This window comes from Oreochromis niloticus, linkage group LG12, assembly GCF_001858045.2.
Source record: "Oreochromis niloticus isolate F11D_XX linkage group LG12, O_niloticus_UMD_NMBU, whole genome shotgun sequence".
NCBI lineage: Eukaryota > Metazoa > Chordata > Actinopteri > Cichliformes > Cichlidae > Oreochromis > Oreochromis niloticus.
Window position 1 is genome coordinate 34245615 of NC_031977.2, and position 15998 is coordinate 34261612.

Genomic DNA, 15998 nt, shown 5'->3' on the forward strand with positions numbered 1-15998 from the left:
CCACATTTAAAAACACGTACTTTTCAGGCAGGTGGTACACAATATGTAACCCCCACAACTCCGAACGCCAAGGTGGCCACAGTACACAAAGAAAACTCAGGTATAATATCATGTAGACCACATGTGTAACTGATACATTCAGCTCATTGTAATCAGAGGTGACAGAGGATTTTATAAAAACCCCCAAAATAAAGTAAATTGTCATGCTGTGTGGAATTTCCCTTGACGTCCACCAGCCCAAAATAATATTTTCCATAAGATTCATTTTCCCAATCATGCCGAGGAAAAATATTCTGGTACAGTATGTGTTGTTTCTAAAGAAATCACTGTACTATTGAAAGTTCCCATCTGTTACACTGTTGAAAGCTGCAGGCTAATGAAATCTTCAATCTGCTAATCTTTCCTAAGAATAAAATAAGGAATTATTCTGTAGCACCACATCTGTTACCCGTCATTGGATCAAAATCTCGTCCAGTTGCTGCATATTTATTTGCAAACCAGTGACTCCAAATTAAGGTGGAATGCTCCACTTTTCCAGAAAGAACTTTTTAATGACAATCGATGGTGGGAACTATTTCCTGAAGCAAACTTTTCACACATGAAAGACAATTTGCTGTAGATCAAATTTATTGAGTGTGATGAAATTTCACAAGCCTAGAAACAAAACAAATGTTATAAAATTAATAAAAATTAGGATTCAGAGTTTTTTAAGAATAGATTCATTATTTAAAAAATATAGGACGTAAAGAAAACAATATACTGAAGGGAAAGATGTAACCAATTAATTTAAGCATGTTACACTATTCTTTGTCTTATCTCAAACTATCTTATCTTCTCTTAAAAATGACAAATCATTTGTGGATGTCATCACTTACAGTATATTTTTTTCCCCAGAAAACTTGTTTTTGTTTTTTTTGTTTTTTTAAATTTTCATTGCACTGAGTTTCTCATCCAGGGCTGATAGATCAGGTCCTCCACCTGTTGTCTTCTCTTTCCTGTCAGCTCCGACGTCCACTTGAGCAACAGCGAGTGTCCCAGGGGGAAACGATGTTCAGAAAGTCAGTTATTTCGGTTGGAGCCTTGCTTTTATTTATTATTTATTAATTATTATTTTTTACATTCCTTTCTGGTGGAAACACTCTGGAAAGCTGTGCCTTTTTTTTGGCTTCCTCTTTGGACACAATTATTTAAGTTTCTTCCAAGTCAATTTGGCTTGACTATGTCCCTGCTGGACTTTTCTGCCCCTCCCTGTGATAAAGATGCTTGTTGGTTCCGGGCTGCATAACTAGCCCCCTAAGGGGTGGTTCTCTGCCGGGTGCTGTGTGGTTCTTTGGCACCTGGGGCCCTTGACTCGCACCAGGGTGCCCGTTGCCTCTGGTCCTCTAAGACTCTCACCCTTTGGCCGTGGGCTCCCCATCTGGGGCCTCCCTCCTTCTCTTGCTTGGATGAACGCACGGGTGTCACCAAGATGTGTGGCCTCAGGTCTTTGGTACTCCTGGGGGCTGTGGTTGGCGTGGTTGTCCTGGTTCCATCTCCGTCTGCCTCTGGCCTTGGGTTTGGGGGCAGGTTCCCACCCTCATTATCAAGTACATTTGTGACAAAGACACATACATAGACTCACACTCTCTCTCTCTTTCTCTCACATTCATACTCACACTGTAAGAATATTGCTGATTTATGTATGTGTGTATTTTCCAATTTTTGGGTTCCAGGTGCTGTATGTTTGTTAAGGCCAAGCTGTATGAGAAATTATATATAAGAATCTATAATAGTAATTCAGCTGACAAAGCTCCAGAAAATACAGAATTACGGGATGACAGAATAAGATGCGACTGTTTTCTGTTGTTTAACAGACAACATGGACTGTCAGATATGTTTATATACAATCAAACAGTATACATAATCAAATGCTCTTTCCAAAAAGATATTAGAAATTTGAAAACATGAATTCTCCAATGCATCCAATAAGATTAGTCAGTGTATATTAATGAGAATAAATAGTGTAAAGACAACAGTGTAAGAACCTTCAGCTCAGCAGCTCAGTAAGAAGCCCTCTGGGTTTTGGTATGCAGTGCAGTGATGTGTTTACACATATATAAACACACTTGGAAGATATTCGTTATGCAGTAACAGCTGTTCACCCCCAGCAGAGGTGAACAAAACATTACATAAACTCCAGTTTGTAATGCAGTGACCAGGAGTTTTGGTTGAGTTTCTGCTTGTGTCATATTTTCATGTAAGGATTTTATAATTTGTTGAGTTGCAGTCAAGTTAACAGGAAACCCCGTTAACTTCACGGCAGGTGTTGTCGTTGCTTTTACTGAACACTGCAATGCAACATCTGGAGGGTGTGGTTGTTATGAGATGGCCTGTATGGCCTGTATTTATATAGCGCTTTTATGGTCCCTAAGGACCCCAAAGCGCTTTACATATCCAGTCATTCACCCATTCACACACACATCCATACACTGGTGTTGGCAAGCTACGTTGTAGCCACAGCCACCCTGGGGCGCACTGACAGAGGCGTCTTCACGGCAGGTGTTGTCGTTGCTTTTACTGAACACTGCAATGCAACATCTGGAGGGTGTGGTTGTTATGAGATGCTGTCCCTAGGTAGTGTTGCACGATATTGTTTCTGGATGTGTTTTTCTTTCTGTTTTATGCTTTAGGATTGCTAGTTATTTTTTGCCCACATACGCATTTTCTGCTGCATACTGTTTTAGCTACTTTCTCACTTATTTAAATGGACTTACAAACTAGCTTTTCGGTGTCAGAACCACAACTAAATGAACTTCTAAAAATGTTTATCAACCTTTGATGCAAAAGGCTCATTAAAAAAATAAGAAGAAAGAACGCTAGAAGTGAGCTCATAAAGATCAACGTGACTGCACACTTGTGTCATCAAGCCAGCTACACCAGCCGTGCCAGGTTACGAAAATCAAGAGGTGCAGGCAATCCAGAATAAAACAAAACTGCAATGCCATCTAAAAGACTTGTGCACAGCCTCAGTTAAATTCATTCAGGTATATATAATGATATTAAGTGCATAGAATTGGTAGGTGGCTTGAGCTGTTTTCCTAACAAGAGATAAAGTTACAACTATAAAATGGTCAAAGTTGTAAAGTCCCAACTGTGGGCATTACACACTGCTGTGGAGTGTTTGTGATAAGCCTTTTAACGCCGCTAAGGCCGCTACTTCATCTGGACTTCCTGGATCATATTTCGTTGTCTCACCGGTACCTTAAACCACACCACCACTAACCCAGCCCCCTGCAGTGTTTTAATCCAGCCCCGTTTAATCTGTGTCTTTTTAATAATAAGAGGTCTTGTTAGGAAAATTTGTACAAACAAAGTAGTGTTTTCGTTCTGGTGAGCAAGGTCTTAAAAGATTTTGAAATCCCAACTCAGAAACACTGTCCAAGTGTCAAAGACGCAGATACGCTGACACTTGCAAAGCGTCCAAAATTAGATTTATGATGTTTTCTAGCCTTTCCCCCTTTGAACTGGCACACAACACATATTCTTTGCAAAAGTAATTTCATATCTGTCGTACAAATGCTCTTAGACAGATTTATTTTTTTCACAAAGCCAGATAATAACTGCTCACCTCCTCCCTCATTTCTTTCCTATGAATTCCATGGACCACCTGCATGACCACAATCCAAAAACAAGACACTGGAAGCACATGGGTAGATTACTGTGAGAGTAATGCCCAGTCATTAGCCACTAATCACCATCATTTAATAGTGAAATTCTTGTTATTCCTAAATGAGGCTTGATAAGAAATTTGTTAATTGACAGGAAACTCAAAATCTCAGCGGTCCGGTCCATATGCTTTACTGAAGTCTTACTTACTGAAGTCTCCGTGACTGTGTGTGTTGCTTTAGCTACTGGATGGGGTAACCCCAGTCACTTGCCTCCTCAACACCTGTGTTTACTTTGGGGCCTCAGTCCCCATGACCCAGCAGCAATCCTTCACTCACTCACAAGATGAAGTGAGCTTCTAGCCTCCAAATATGTGCTGTCCATGCACTTTTACCACTGTGTGATTCCTCTAAGACTTTCATTATGGGGTACAGGTCAAATGACTAGTATAAATTACAATCCTGGTCCAAATTCTAGTAAAGTTAAACATTTAGATCCTGTTCTGTTTTACTGTAATGTCAAGTTAATCTAAGAGCAGAAATTGCCTGTTTGTCTGTGCTTGTTGTGGATGTTAAGACTTTCTTAAAGTGCTTTGGGAATGGAAAGAGAATTTGAGGAGCCATTAATGTAGAATATAACTGAACCTGTCTGCTCTTTGGACAGTGAAGCAGACAGAACTGGATTCAAGATGAAAGAAACAGATTTATTACCAACTCGCAGGTGTCTGCAGGAAAGTTTGGGATCACTACTTCCTTTCACATTGCCTGTAAAGATCCAAGTACTGAACCTCAGTACACTGTTTGGTTCTGTTATGTGTCAAGTAGTTTTATAAGTGGTCAAGTAGACCTACTAAAAGAATCGACCACATATTCAGTCAGATCCTTAATTGAGAAACATTCAGTGACTCCTCCTACAAAAGGAAAAATTATACCTAATTTAAATTTGGTGAGTGTCCCTTTTGAGGTTTTTTCATCTCTGGACCACTTCTAGCGCTGCTGAAGTTTTCTGTGAATTTTCTGTTCTGACCACTTGTATTTGTGCATTAGCAATTTTTATTCACACAGAAAGCAAACATCTGCCTTTGTGTCCCAAATTTCATGCTGACGCTAATCAGTGGTAGTTCCTACAACAGTCTTGTGTTAAAGAACCCGCAATGCTCAACCCACAAAGCATTGCTTGAGGTCAGGAGCATAACTAGGAAAATGCTGGTCCTTATTTAAGTATTCCTTGGGTTGTGGGTTGAAATCTATTCCTCACAACCAGGTAATTCTCTCCGTGCTCATGGCACGTTTTTTGGCCACACCAGCACAGATAACCAGCAGAATGAGACGTGCCTTTGTCTGCTTTGCCAAGATCCAAATCAAGTTAAAGGTGCTGCTTCGGCAAAATGAAGACCAGCACACATCACAGATAAAATATAGCGCACAAGTGCCCAGAAAACATTTTGACACTGAGTAACTGTTGACTGGAAGTATTTTCTAAATATCCAGTCTTGGTTAAAAGTTCCAAATTGATTGATGAGCCACTGTCAAGATGTGGTTTGGTGCTGATTAGTAAGAATTTTCTGTTGGATCTAAAACTTAACACCCATATTTTCACTTCTTTGATATTAGTGCTTATAACACCCAGATGTTATTTTTAGTTATTTTAATAGATAGCTAGATAGAACTTTATTAACTGCTCGGGTGGGGTTCCTCCGGGAAATTCACTTTCCAGGAGCAGAACAGCGAAACAAATGTTTCTTTTATTGTTGTAATCCAAATGTTTGTCTAAAGAAAGGTCTCTCTTGCAAATGACATTAAGTCTCAGTGGAACTACCTGTATAAATAAAGGCTAAAAAAAATCAAACCCACAAAAACACCCAACATATAGCTACGTGGTACAGACCATCCAAGAAGTTGTGCTCCAGTTTCAGTGAGTGAAATTCTACCATTTTATTAGTGAGTTACTTAGCAATGATCAGCATGTGCGTCTGTGCATTCAACCTATTCCATTTATAAATTCAGATTTGCTAACCAATCCGTATGGTGTTAGCAGGCTGCCAAATACTGGTCCAAATACTTTCACTTCTTGCAAAAAAGAAAAAAAAGTAATGGCAAAAATGCTGACTTTGGTCTGTTTAAAAAACTAAATATTTTTTGAGTTGATTAATGGCCATTTTTAATGGATCAGTTTGTCCCACAATGCACTGTTGGAAAATGGGGTTTGATGATATGACTACAAATTAGGATGAAACTGCATAAATATAAAGTTGAATTTAGGTGAAAAAATATTAAAAATATTATAGTTCAGTTCCACGTTATAAGTGAAATACTTAACTCAGAGGTTCCCAAAGTGTGGGGCCCGCCCCCTAGGGGGGCGCAGAGCCATTGCGGGGGGGGGGGGCGCGGTATGAAAAGAAGAAAAGAAAAAAAAAGAGCGCTTGGACACTGTGGACAGGTTTTTGACGGGGCTCCCACACAAACGCAAAGCAGGTGAAGCATCGCCAAATATGTTTCCAAACCAACTTCCTTCCAAACCAAAGACAGGAAAATATGGTGAAGCATATCTTCCCTTTGGCTTCACCTGCACAAGTGCCAAGGTAGGTCTCCCCTGCAAAATTAGTTTCCCTGCGTCGGGAGCAGCGCTGGGCTCTCCAAATCACGGACAAACAGGATCCCACATTCTTGATTTTTAGTTCACAAACACTTCTTGTAATAACTAACTACTCCTGACATTTTGGACATGTTAGCTCTTTATGCAGTAAAGTTAGTGGGATACAAAAAATATCAGGCTGATCCTGCCGTAATTTGTTCCCCCTGTTCAAATCACGGACAAACAGTATCCCACAGCTGTTTATGTGTTTAAACCTATTTTGCACAGAGAGGCATTTTTTGAAAAATGTATTGACAGCAATGTTGAATATTATTACACAGGAAAAAAACAACTACACGTAAAATAATCACACCGTGACGCCTCTGCCTTTCTAAATGGAGGGACAGTAACTGCGTGTGTATATGTAAGCGTGTAAAACCTGAAGATAGTCAGATTAACAGTAACAGTATTTTGTCTCTATCTGCCATTCTGCAATTCATCTCATGTAAACAATAACGTGGCCCACAGCGTGACGTGAAAAGAGGCACATACCTTTGACGTTGCGTGACGAACTCTGTAATCCTCGTCCACACGTAAACGCAAAAAAAGGAGTTTTAAATAATCTCCGTTTTCGGTGAATCGCAACGCCGTTTACGTGTTGACGAAAAGCCCAAACGCATAGAAACAGCTGAGTTTTCAAAAATACCCGTGTAGGTGTGGACGCAGCGTAAAAGAGTTAGTAGTATATTTTATTACTACCTGTAATTTATTGGCGTTTACTTGTATTTGCTTGTTTACTAAATGTTTGAGGTGTGAAATAAACCGCAATGGAGTTTGTAAACAAAATATGGGTGTGTGTGTTTGGAGGATGTGTTTGTGGGGGGGCGGGACATTTTTCTTGTAAAAAAGGGGGGCCTGGCAAAAAAAGTTTGGGAACCACTGACTTAACTCAACACTACCTGTGAAAAATTGGACACATAATGCACTCATGGGAAATCTGTAGAGAATTTCAGATTTTTTTTGTGTTCATCACTGTTCCAGAAAACGGAAGTAACATCGGAGTTGCACGTTCTACTCTATTGTAGCTTATTTAAAGGCTGTTCTGCTTTTTTTTAGTTTTTTTTTTTTAAATTACATTCTTTCTTCTTCATGTTTTAACCACAACTGAGAAGTCACCAATGGCCTGTTTACTGCCTTTAAGATGTTAACTTGGTGTGGATCTGATGAATGTTTTGCACAGTCGCTTCTGGATGCGTGCCAAAGTTCTGCTGCTCGTACTGCAGTGTTAACTGTTCAAATATTAGTGCCAGTGTTTTTTCAGGTGTGGATACATTTGTGTGCGCCAGAAACAAGTCTCCATGGAAACAGGCTGGCCTAAGTGTAAAAAGCTGCCAGTATCATATAAAGTCATTGAACTCAGATATGATTAATAGCATCTTGCTAGAACCTTCTGCTGATTTTTGTACATTTAAGATGTATTTTAGAATAAAAACACTGACTTATTAACAACTTAATTTGATACCTTCTGTTAAGTATTTATATGTGGAAGTGTTCTCAGAGCTAGATAAGCTTTGGTGAAGTGCTGTGGACGACGTACTAGATGCTGGCTTGAGTCTGCGGGATTATGCTTACAAAGTGAAAGGAAAGTCATGCAGACAGAGAGCGGAAATATCTCTCTTCTACAATGTCAAAGCAGATAAAAAACAAATCAACGGCCAATTTTTAATTCACTTTTTCTTCATAATGTTTGATTATTTGCTCATGTTAGAGCAGAAGGGGGTCAGACTGCCCTGTAGCAACACGAAGGTGAAGGCGAAAAGCTTCCATAAAGAACCTTTAAGGCTTCATGTGACTTTTTTCAGGTTAAGAGAAACATTTCAAACCGTTTGAGTGTTGTCTTTTCCAGGACACTGGCAAGTGCAGGAAAAGAACTCAAAGATAACTTCCTGAAAGCCCTGGCAGAGCGAGAGGAGGCCAACCGCAGTGGGAAAATGACTGTGAGTACATTATTACAGCACTCCAATTGCTACGTAATGGGATTCCCCTCAAATATTTCTGCAATTCCATTAGGATGGGAACAAAATCCATACTGTGTCAAGTTGAGTGGAAATGCCCTCCCCAGTTCCTTCCCAAATACCATGAGACCCGGCTGCCTACCCGCCTCTGATCCATAAAACTTTGTTTACAAAAACTCAAACTACCTGGTCCCAAGTTTGCTTTTTGGATTGAACCACTAAGATAGTTTCTAAAGGGGCCTCACCTGTGGGGCGGCCCCTTTAGAAACTGTAACACATCAAAAACTTTTAGGGGAACACGCTCAGCTCAGTATTTCATCTGACTTTGCACGATTAAACAGAATGATTAGTCTTGCTATTGAAGTCAGCGAAGCCCTACCAAGACCTGCTGTTTTAATGTCCTTTTGCAGATAATCAGTAAATTTAGTCTTGGACTAAAGTGGACCTTGGAGAACCTTTTACCTGTAAAGATTATCCTGAGATTGTTACTTTATGTGTACTAATCACACAGAGTTTAAGGCCCAGATGTATTGTTAGTCAAATGTGATGGAAAGGCCTTCAGTTGAAGAGTCATAAAACTTCATTCTTGTTTTGTGCTGAAGGTCAAATTTCTCAAGTTGGGAAGCAATTTGTTGACTTTATTGTGATCATATACTTCTAACTTCAATCCAGCAGGTCTTTGGGTGACCCACATAGGGTTAGGGGTAGTTTGAGTTGGATTTTTGGAATTCATATGAAAGGTTGTCTCATGTCTGCATCTTTTTCACACATCTTTTCTGGGGAATCCTGGTTGAAGAGATTAAGAGCCAGATTTGCTAAATGTCTCTACCAATCGCAAAACCCTCTTTTGATATTACAAAAACTGCTGTTGGGATTTATTAAAAGAGACTCAGTATCAGATTTGCCACAGAGCAGCATAGATACAGGTATTTTTGTCGCTGATGTTATTGCATATGTATTTGGAGGAGTTTCTCTTCCACAGCGCAAAATGTGGGAAGGAGAGTATTTAAATAAATCATATAACTATGGTTTAATAATGTTTGAAACTGACATTTTACTGCAAATTGTACTGATTGTAATTCAGAAAAAAGCACTTCCTATTTAGGCCTAATGTAGCCAATTTTGTGCGGTGGATGGTTCAACGCTGTGACTTTGTATTCATCATGAATGTTTAGAGCTGAGCTGAGGACCAGAGCATATTTCTGGTCCTCAATAATGCCGGTCTTCTGATTAAACAGTGCTGTTAAGGCTGTTAATAATATTTTGTGAATTTCCCCTTATATCAAAAATGCATTCTTCTATAGTTGCCTCTAATCAGTCTGAATTGCTGTGCTGTGTCCAGACTGAAACATATCTGTAAACCCAGAGCTTATAAAGAGTTATTTTGTTTAGTACAATACTTGCTCCCTCCCTTAAAAGGTCTCCTACTTTTCGATCCACTAATTTGTGCTGCTCTTGGTAGTTTGTGCAGACCGTTATCACATTTTTGCAATCGTCCTGCTTAGAGAATCTGGTTCTAAACCAGAATCTGAAGACGACAATGATGTTAAGCATGGAGATGTGTTATATTTTATTTCTATAGTCTCTGATGTTTCTGTTTGAAAACGTTCATTAAACTGTTCTAGAAAACCCAGTTTTAATGTTTTTATACCCGACTTCATTGGTTTCTTACATTTGTTTTGTCCCCTCAGTATATTCTTTCATATCCTAATAGATAACTGTTCTTTGGATGCATTGGTCCATATTCATTTAGACTGAGCCTTCAAAATAACTGCCCAAATAACTATCTGGAAGTGTTACCGTGTTACCAAGATGGTTTCTAAGTGGCAGAACTTGCTTCTTATTTCTGGGTTTTACTTACCCATCTGTCCAGTCTCAGACGTAGCTGTTGAGTGAGATGTTTTTGGATCACAGGCAAAACCTGTATGCTTAATTAAACCTGGATGCACTAGGGAAAGATTTCAGCTCGTGACCATGAAGCTGACTATTTTCATTGCAAACAGTTACTTTTAACATAATTCTCAGTCTTTACTTATATGATGAAAGGAATGTGGACCATTTGAGGGCATGTACACTGCATTGTTCTGCAGGGAGTGTTAGTGTTGATAGACTTCAAATGATTCACTTCCAAGATGCTGGAGTAACAAAAAGGAGTTTTGTTTGACCTCCATTTACCTGCCCCTGTGGGCTTTGCAATTATGAGATCACATGAAGTGCATGGAGGGGAGTAGGAGCAGTAACGCCAAAAGCTTCCCTGCTGGATGTTAACAGAGTAAACCCTAACATGTAAAAGCCCCCACTCCTCTTTCTTTTATCCCTTAATAACTTAAGCCAAGTTTTTTCTTTCACAGAAACCTCCAGTGAAAATGTATTATTTCTTCCTGCATGCAGAAAACAGAGTCATAATAAAAACAAGCAAAACGTTACAGTTTACATCCCTACCCATGTTTTGCTGACATAATATTTTCCCACCTCTTCTTATTTTTCACCTTTTAAGAATTCCCTTAGCTGAAAAATTGGATTGGGAAGATGTTTATTTTCCTTTGAGTTCCTTTCTGCTTAAAATTGAATCCACATTGGTGCGCTTAATACTCCTCCTCTTTGAAACTGTTTATGTAACAGGTAATCTTAATGCAGTTTGACGAAGCTTGACCTCATTGGTATATTTACATTACACAGATGTGTTCCAGAGACAACATTTGCACATGTGTCGACACAAAGTAAAACACATGTTGAGGCCAGTTTTATACATAGCTTCAGACTCGTATTGTACCGTATGCATTGTTTATAATACATTTGTTGTAATCTGTTAGTAAGCACTGATCCCAGTGTTATTTATAAATACCTCGCATGCTGTATTTCCATACTGACATGTGCAAAAAACCCCGAAAAGACAAAAATGCAGTCATGCTGCATGAAGAATTTGGGCTCAGTTTAAATTTCTTTCCTCTTCTCTCAATTACACCTGAAGTCCTTTCAGTGAAAGTGTAAAACTACACCTGTTTGTCTTCGATAAGGTTCGATAGTAAGACCACCCAGCATCATAAAATGTCTCTCACACTGTTTAAAGTTAGCTTTTGGAAGGACTAGGTTTAAGCTTCCTACCTGCTATGCACCTCAAACCTGAAGATCAGTCCCTCTAATGCATTCCAGGTCCTCGTGTCTTCATTTTCTTACTGTGCTCTAATGCAAAGCAGTTCTCTTCCAACATGTGTTTTTACTTTTTCCTTTCTTTTTTCTTTGTGTTTGCACATTATTATTATTTGAAGCATTTAATTTTAAGTGTGGCGCATGCTTTAAAAGACCCACAATTAAACACAGACACACTCAAACACCCAGCCTTTCTTCTTGGTCAAATCCACAGGGTTAAGTTTGTTGCTTAAAAACTATCACATTTGAATTGAACTGAAATTAAATGATCAAATGACCTTATCTGTATGATGCAATATGGAAGTTTTCCTGTTTTTCTTGTAAATCCATCTGGTGTCTCAAGTGTCACCTGCCAAACTTGCCATAAAGGATTTCATCACTGAAAGGCTGTGAGGAGAAAAACCATCCATTTTAGGTGCACAATGGACAAGAAAGCAGAGTTATAGCTTTTCCTTTAGATGCATAACACATTCATTGTCATCTCTTGTCTGATCTGTCAATGGGGTCTCTCCTTTGTCTTCCTTTTATCGTCACACTCAGCCTTTAAACTTTTAAGATTGAAATTACACCTGTCAATTAATTCATATGTTGGCTTATTCTGTCTCCTCTGTCCTTGCCCTAACAATGGTGTTAAAAAAGATTGATAGCAGAAATGACTCTTGATGAAAAGAACTCATCTTTCCTTTGTGTGCTGTGTCACTGCACCCCTCCAGGAGTGTGATCTATTTAGTATTCACAGTGTTGACTTTAATGTATTTTTTAAATTTAGTTGTTTCATAAGTATTCAGGTTGTAGTCAGCAGAAGGAGCCCTTCACTAGCCGTCTGATCCGATGAACCTGTAAGGCTTTCAGTGCCTTTCCTTTGTTGTGCTATTGCTTCCCAGACTCTGTTGCGAAAGCTGCTGCACTGCCAAAAGTTAGACACAAACAAAAGCTGCACCTGGGCAGCTCTGACTTTATTTGCACTGGGTAAGAAGTTAAGGGTTTTATCAAATCCAGGTCACACCTGCACAGGATGCCTGAGGGTGTCCATTGTTGGGAGGTTCACGTTTGAAACTTAAGGTGTGCTGCCACCACCCACCCTGCTCCCTGTTTGTCTTCAGCTGTTTGTTGAAAGGCTCTGATGTTGCAATTTCACAGTCAATCTAACATTACCTATGTAGGAGCACAATTCTGTTATATATGAAGCAGGGAAATTATTGACACTTCACAGGGTTATTTAGCCAAGGCTGTGACAAAGATTATGTTATAGACTAATGACGATTAAATAAGAAAAGAAATAGGCAAATAAAATTAAAAATGCAAGCTGAAAGGAGATCAGCAAATCTCTATAAAACCCCTTTTAAGTAAAAAATTGTCAAGCTGTGGTGAAATACATTAAATTTTAATATTTGAGTGGAGAGTGGTGATAAGTGGTAACAGTGGGGGTTTTTTGTAAAACATTTAGTAACAACATTTATCGTTAATTAACATTAACCTGTGGAAACTTGAGCACAATATGAAGCTTTTTATGATTTTGTCCCGGAAAATCAGAACTCAGTTAAATTGTGGTTGTGAATTCATTAAAAAAAAAGAGTTTACAACTGTTTCCCCTTGTTTGTCTGCTCTGAATGGGAAGTTACTCCTGATTATCCTCCTAACACCCCCACCACCACACTCCCCTGCTGTTAAAGGCAAACCTGCCAACCCGCACATTCCCACCCATCCTACCTCCTGCTGTCGTGCCAATTATTCCTGTTAATTCATTTAACTTTGACTTCTGTTCAGTTTTCATGTTTCACGCTATTCCAAAAGAAAGAAAAGTCAGTTCGACTGTCGACCAACTTTGTTTGCTGGGTGATTCACCTGTAATTCAGCAGTCCTGGCTGTACACAGAACTTTTTGACATGTTTAGTATAAATAAAGCTTGAAATCTCTCTTCTTCGTAACTCAGGACCACTATATTCAAAAGTAGATTATTTTATATAGCCAATAGTTTAGGAATGTAAGTTGCAAAGTGGCTTGCAGATGCACTGTGTGCAAGCTAAAGTAATTCATGCAGTATGATGGAACTTCTTTGTGTATCGTGATACAGAACACAAAACTTTGCCCCCACTTTTTTGGGAGGCTTTCAATCTTGTACAAGAAAACAAGACCTGGTACACAAAGTACTGCCAGTGAACATAAACCATGCGATTAAAATTCCCCTTAAAACATGTCGCAGTTTATTAAAATAATTCTTCACACAGCAGACTTGATTAAAACTTGTTTAACTGTTGCATTTGTTGGCTAAACCTACGCCTAGCATGTCCAAAACATTAATGGTGAAGCAGGTGAGCAGTGTTCATCATGGAGAATAATACCAAAACAGGATTAATTTTACTTTATTATCCTTTAAAAGGCACTCTATCAAATAGGCCACAAATGTTAAAAAAAAACTGACAGGGTGGAAGAAAGATATGACATGTTCAACATGTAGTTTGCTACTGAGTAACATAATATACTGTCATCAAATGGTGATGAATCACTTATTCAGTTACAAAAATGTCTCCAAGTGACTGCAGAACATAATATGCCCTGCAAGTAAACACCCACCGCCTTTAAGAAGCAATTAAATGTATTTCTTATACTTTTAGTAAAGCCATCAGTCACTCTGTAGCAGCAGGCAGCTTCATTCAAGAATGCATTGGGCAAAATGCCTCACAATCAGGCTGTCACAGAAGTCAGTGTCTTGTGTAAGGACTTGAAAAAAAAGTGAGAAAACTGTTAGGAGCTGATTTGTCAAACTAAGTAATTAAATAAATAAATACAGCTACTTTGGTTCAGAACATTTGGGCAAGGGTCATCTTGTTCATATTAAAACCATAAAAGTAATGTACATACTAAACACTGCCTGCTTGTGACCAATGATCATCCTTCAAATTAGATCCAGTTTCCAATTCTAATGTTTGCTAATGTTGCCTCAAACTGCACAAAACAAACCAGCTTTTACTGGATGACTGAGTGGTTTAAGAATTGGCACTAATATCTTTGTTTTTTGTTTTTGTTTTATTATTATTCTCTATTTTGAAAGGAAATTACAAGAAGGTCACAAAGACGTGGGAATTTGTATTGTTCATTCCTGCTGTTGTATATGTGGGATTTTTTCCAGTGTACTCGGTGTACTTGTCTTTTTAAACCTCTCACATGTCTGGCTTCCTTTAGTCTGGTGTGTTTGCAGAGGTTATTTGCTTCATTTTTTTAACCATACATGTATGTGTTAAAATCATATTCTGCCAATACATACAGTTATTCTGCTGTTGAATAATGGATAATTGATTGATGGTTGATTGGTGTTGTATTATTTATCACACTCTCTGCATTTATTTTGCTTGGTGACAAAGTCGGCTCTCTAGAAAGAGCAAAACATTTCTTAGCTTATGTTATGTTGTTTTTTTGAATGTTATCAGATTTATTTTGCTTTTTTGTTAGACTAATTTGGCTGTTTAGAAATTATTTTCAGTCTCCCACCCTTTCAGTTGTGGAATTCAGCTGGTTGGCCTGCGCGGCATGTCTCATGCCCCGAGGGTACATCCTGCATAAAGGAAGTGTTTGTCTTTGGTCTGTGGGCCCAGCGAGTTCTGTATTGATAAGCTCCTGTCGCTATAGATAATAAGGTGGTCAGTCATGCAGCCCAGAGATCAAGTATAGCATTGAAATTAAAGAGGAATTCCCAGCCCTATTGCATTTCAAGCTGTGTGTGTGTCCCTGCTGCCCAGTCCCTTTGTCCCTGTCATGGGCAGTAAAAATAACAATGGCAAGTTTGATTTCAAAGCAGCAGGACCAAGGTGGACAGCCTTTAGAAAGGAAAGAGTCCTGCAGGGCTATCATATGACCTTGACTTGAATGGTGTCACAGAGTTGTGGAGAGGTGGGGATAAGGCCTCAGCAGTTTGCAACCATCTATCAAGTGGACAAAGAGGACATTTTGTCTGGAAAAGCAACCATTGTGATATTTGAGAATCACCTAATCAGGATCTATTTTCTTTTTAGTTCCACGGCTTGATTTTACCTGAGAGACACACAGAAATCTCTATATGATATACCCCAAATTACACAGAAAAGTTATTTATTTATTAGCTCTTAATTCACGCACCTCCTTTTTTCTTCTCTCCAGTTTTGCTGGGGCTACACTTTCTCACAGTTGCAGGTCTTGAGGAAAAGCATAACATTTAACTGTGAAATATTACTCTTGGCTGATTACAAGACATGGATTTCATGGCTAGTGTCTTAGTCTATAAAAAGAAAATGGATAGCCAGAGCATTATGTGTTATGTTAGTCTGTGCAGCCAACATGGCAGCTGTGCCCTGTCTCTCAATGCATTGTATCTGCCACTGGGGGATATAGAAAGGAATTTGGAAACTAAAGATCAAACTGGCCTCATGTTTTATGCAATCGTCTTTTAGAGCATTTGATAAATGGCAATTGAACGATGCTAATAATAGATTGATCTGAATCATGCATATTTTAATTATTTGGACAGGCTCTCCTCTAAGAGAGGGAAGCTTTTGACAGGAAATAGTTCCTTGAATGAAAGCACAATTAGTTGGTTGAACTTGCAAAAGCCAAATCCAACGAGAACATGCCATGGGCCAT

At 38.9% G+C, this 15998-nt stretch overlaps 1 protein-coding gene across 1 annotated transcript in view; it reads left to right on the top strand.

Moving 5' to 3' along the window:
• cfap299 (cilia and flagella associated protein 299) overlaps positions 1-15998 on the top strand; it is an 80052-nt gene that overhangs the window by 11720 nt on the left and 52334 nt on the right. Inside the window, exon 3 of the mRNA XM_005451509.4 lies at positions 8126-8216. Within this exon, the coding sequence (XP_005451566.1) occupies positions 8126-8216 (91 nt within the window). The remainder of the gene's footprint in view (positions 1-8125; positions 8217-15998) is intronic.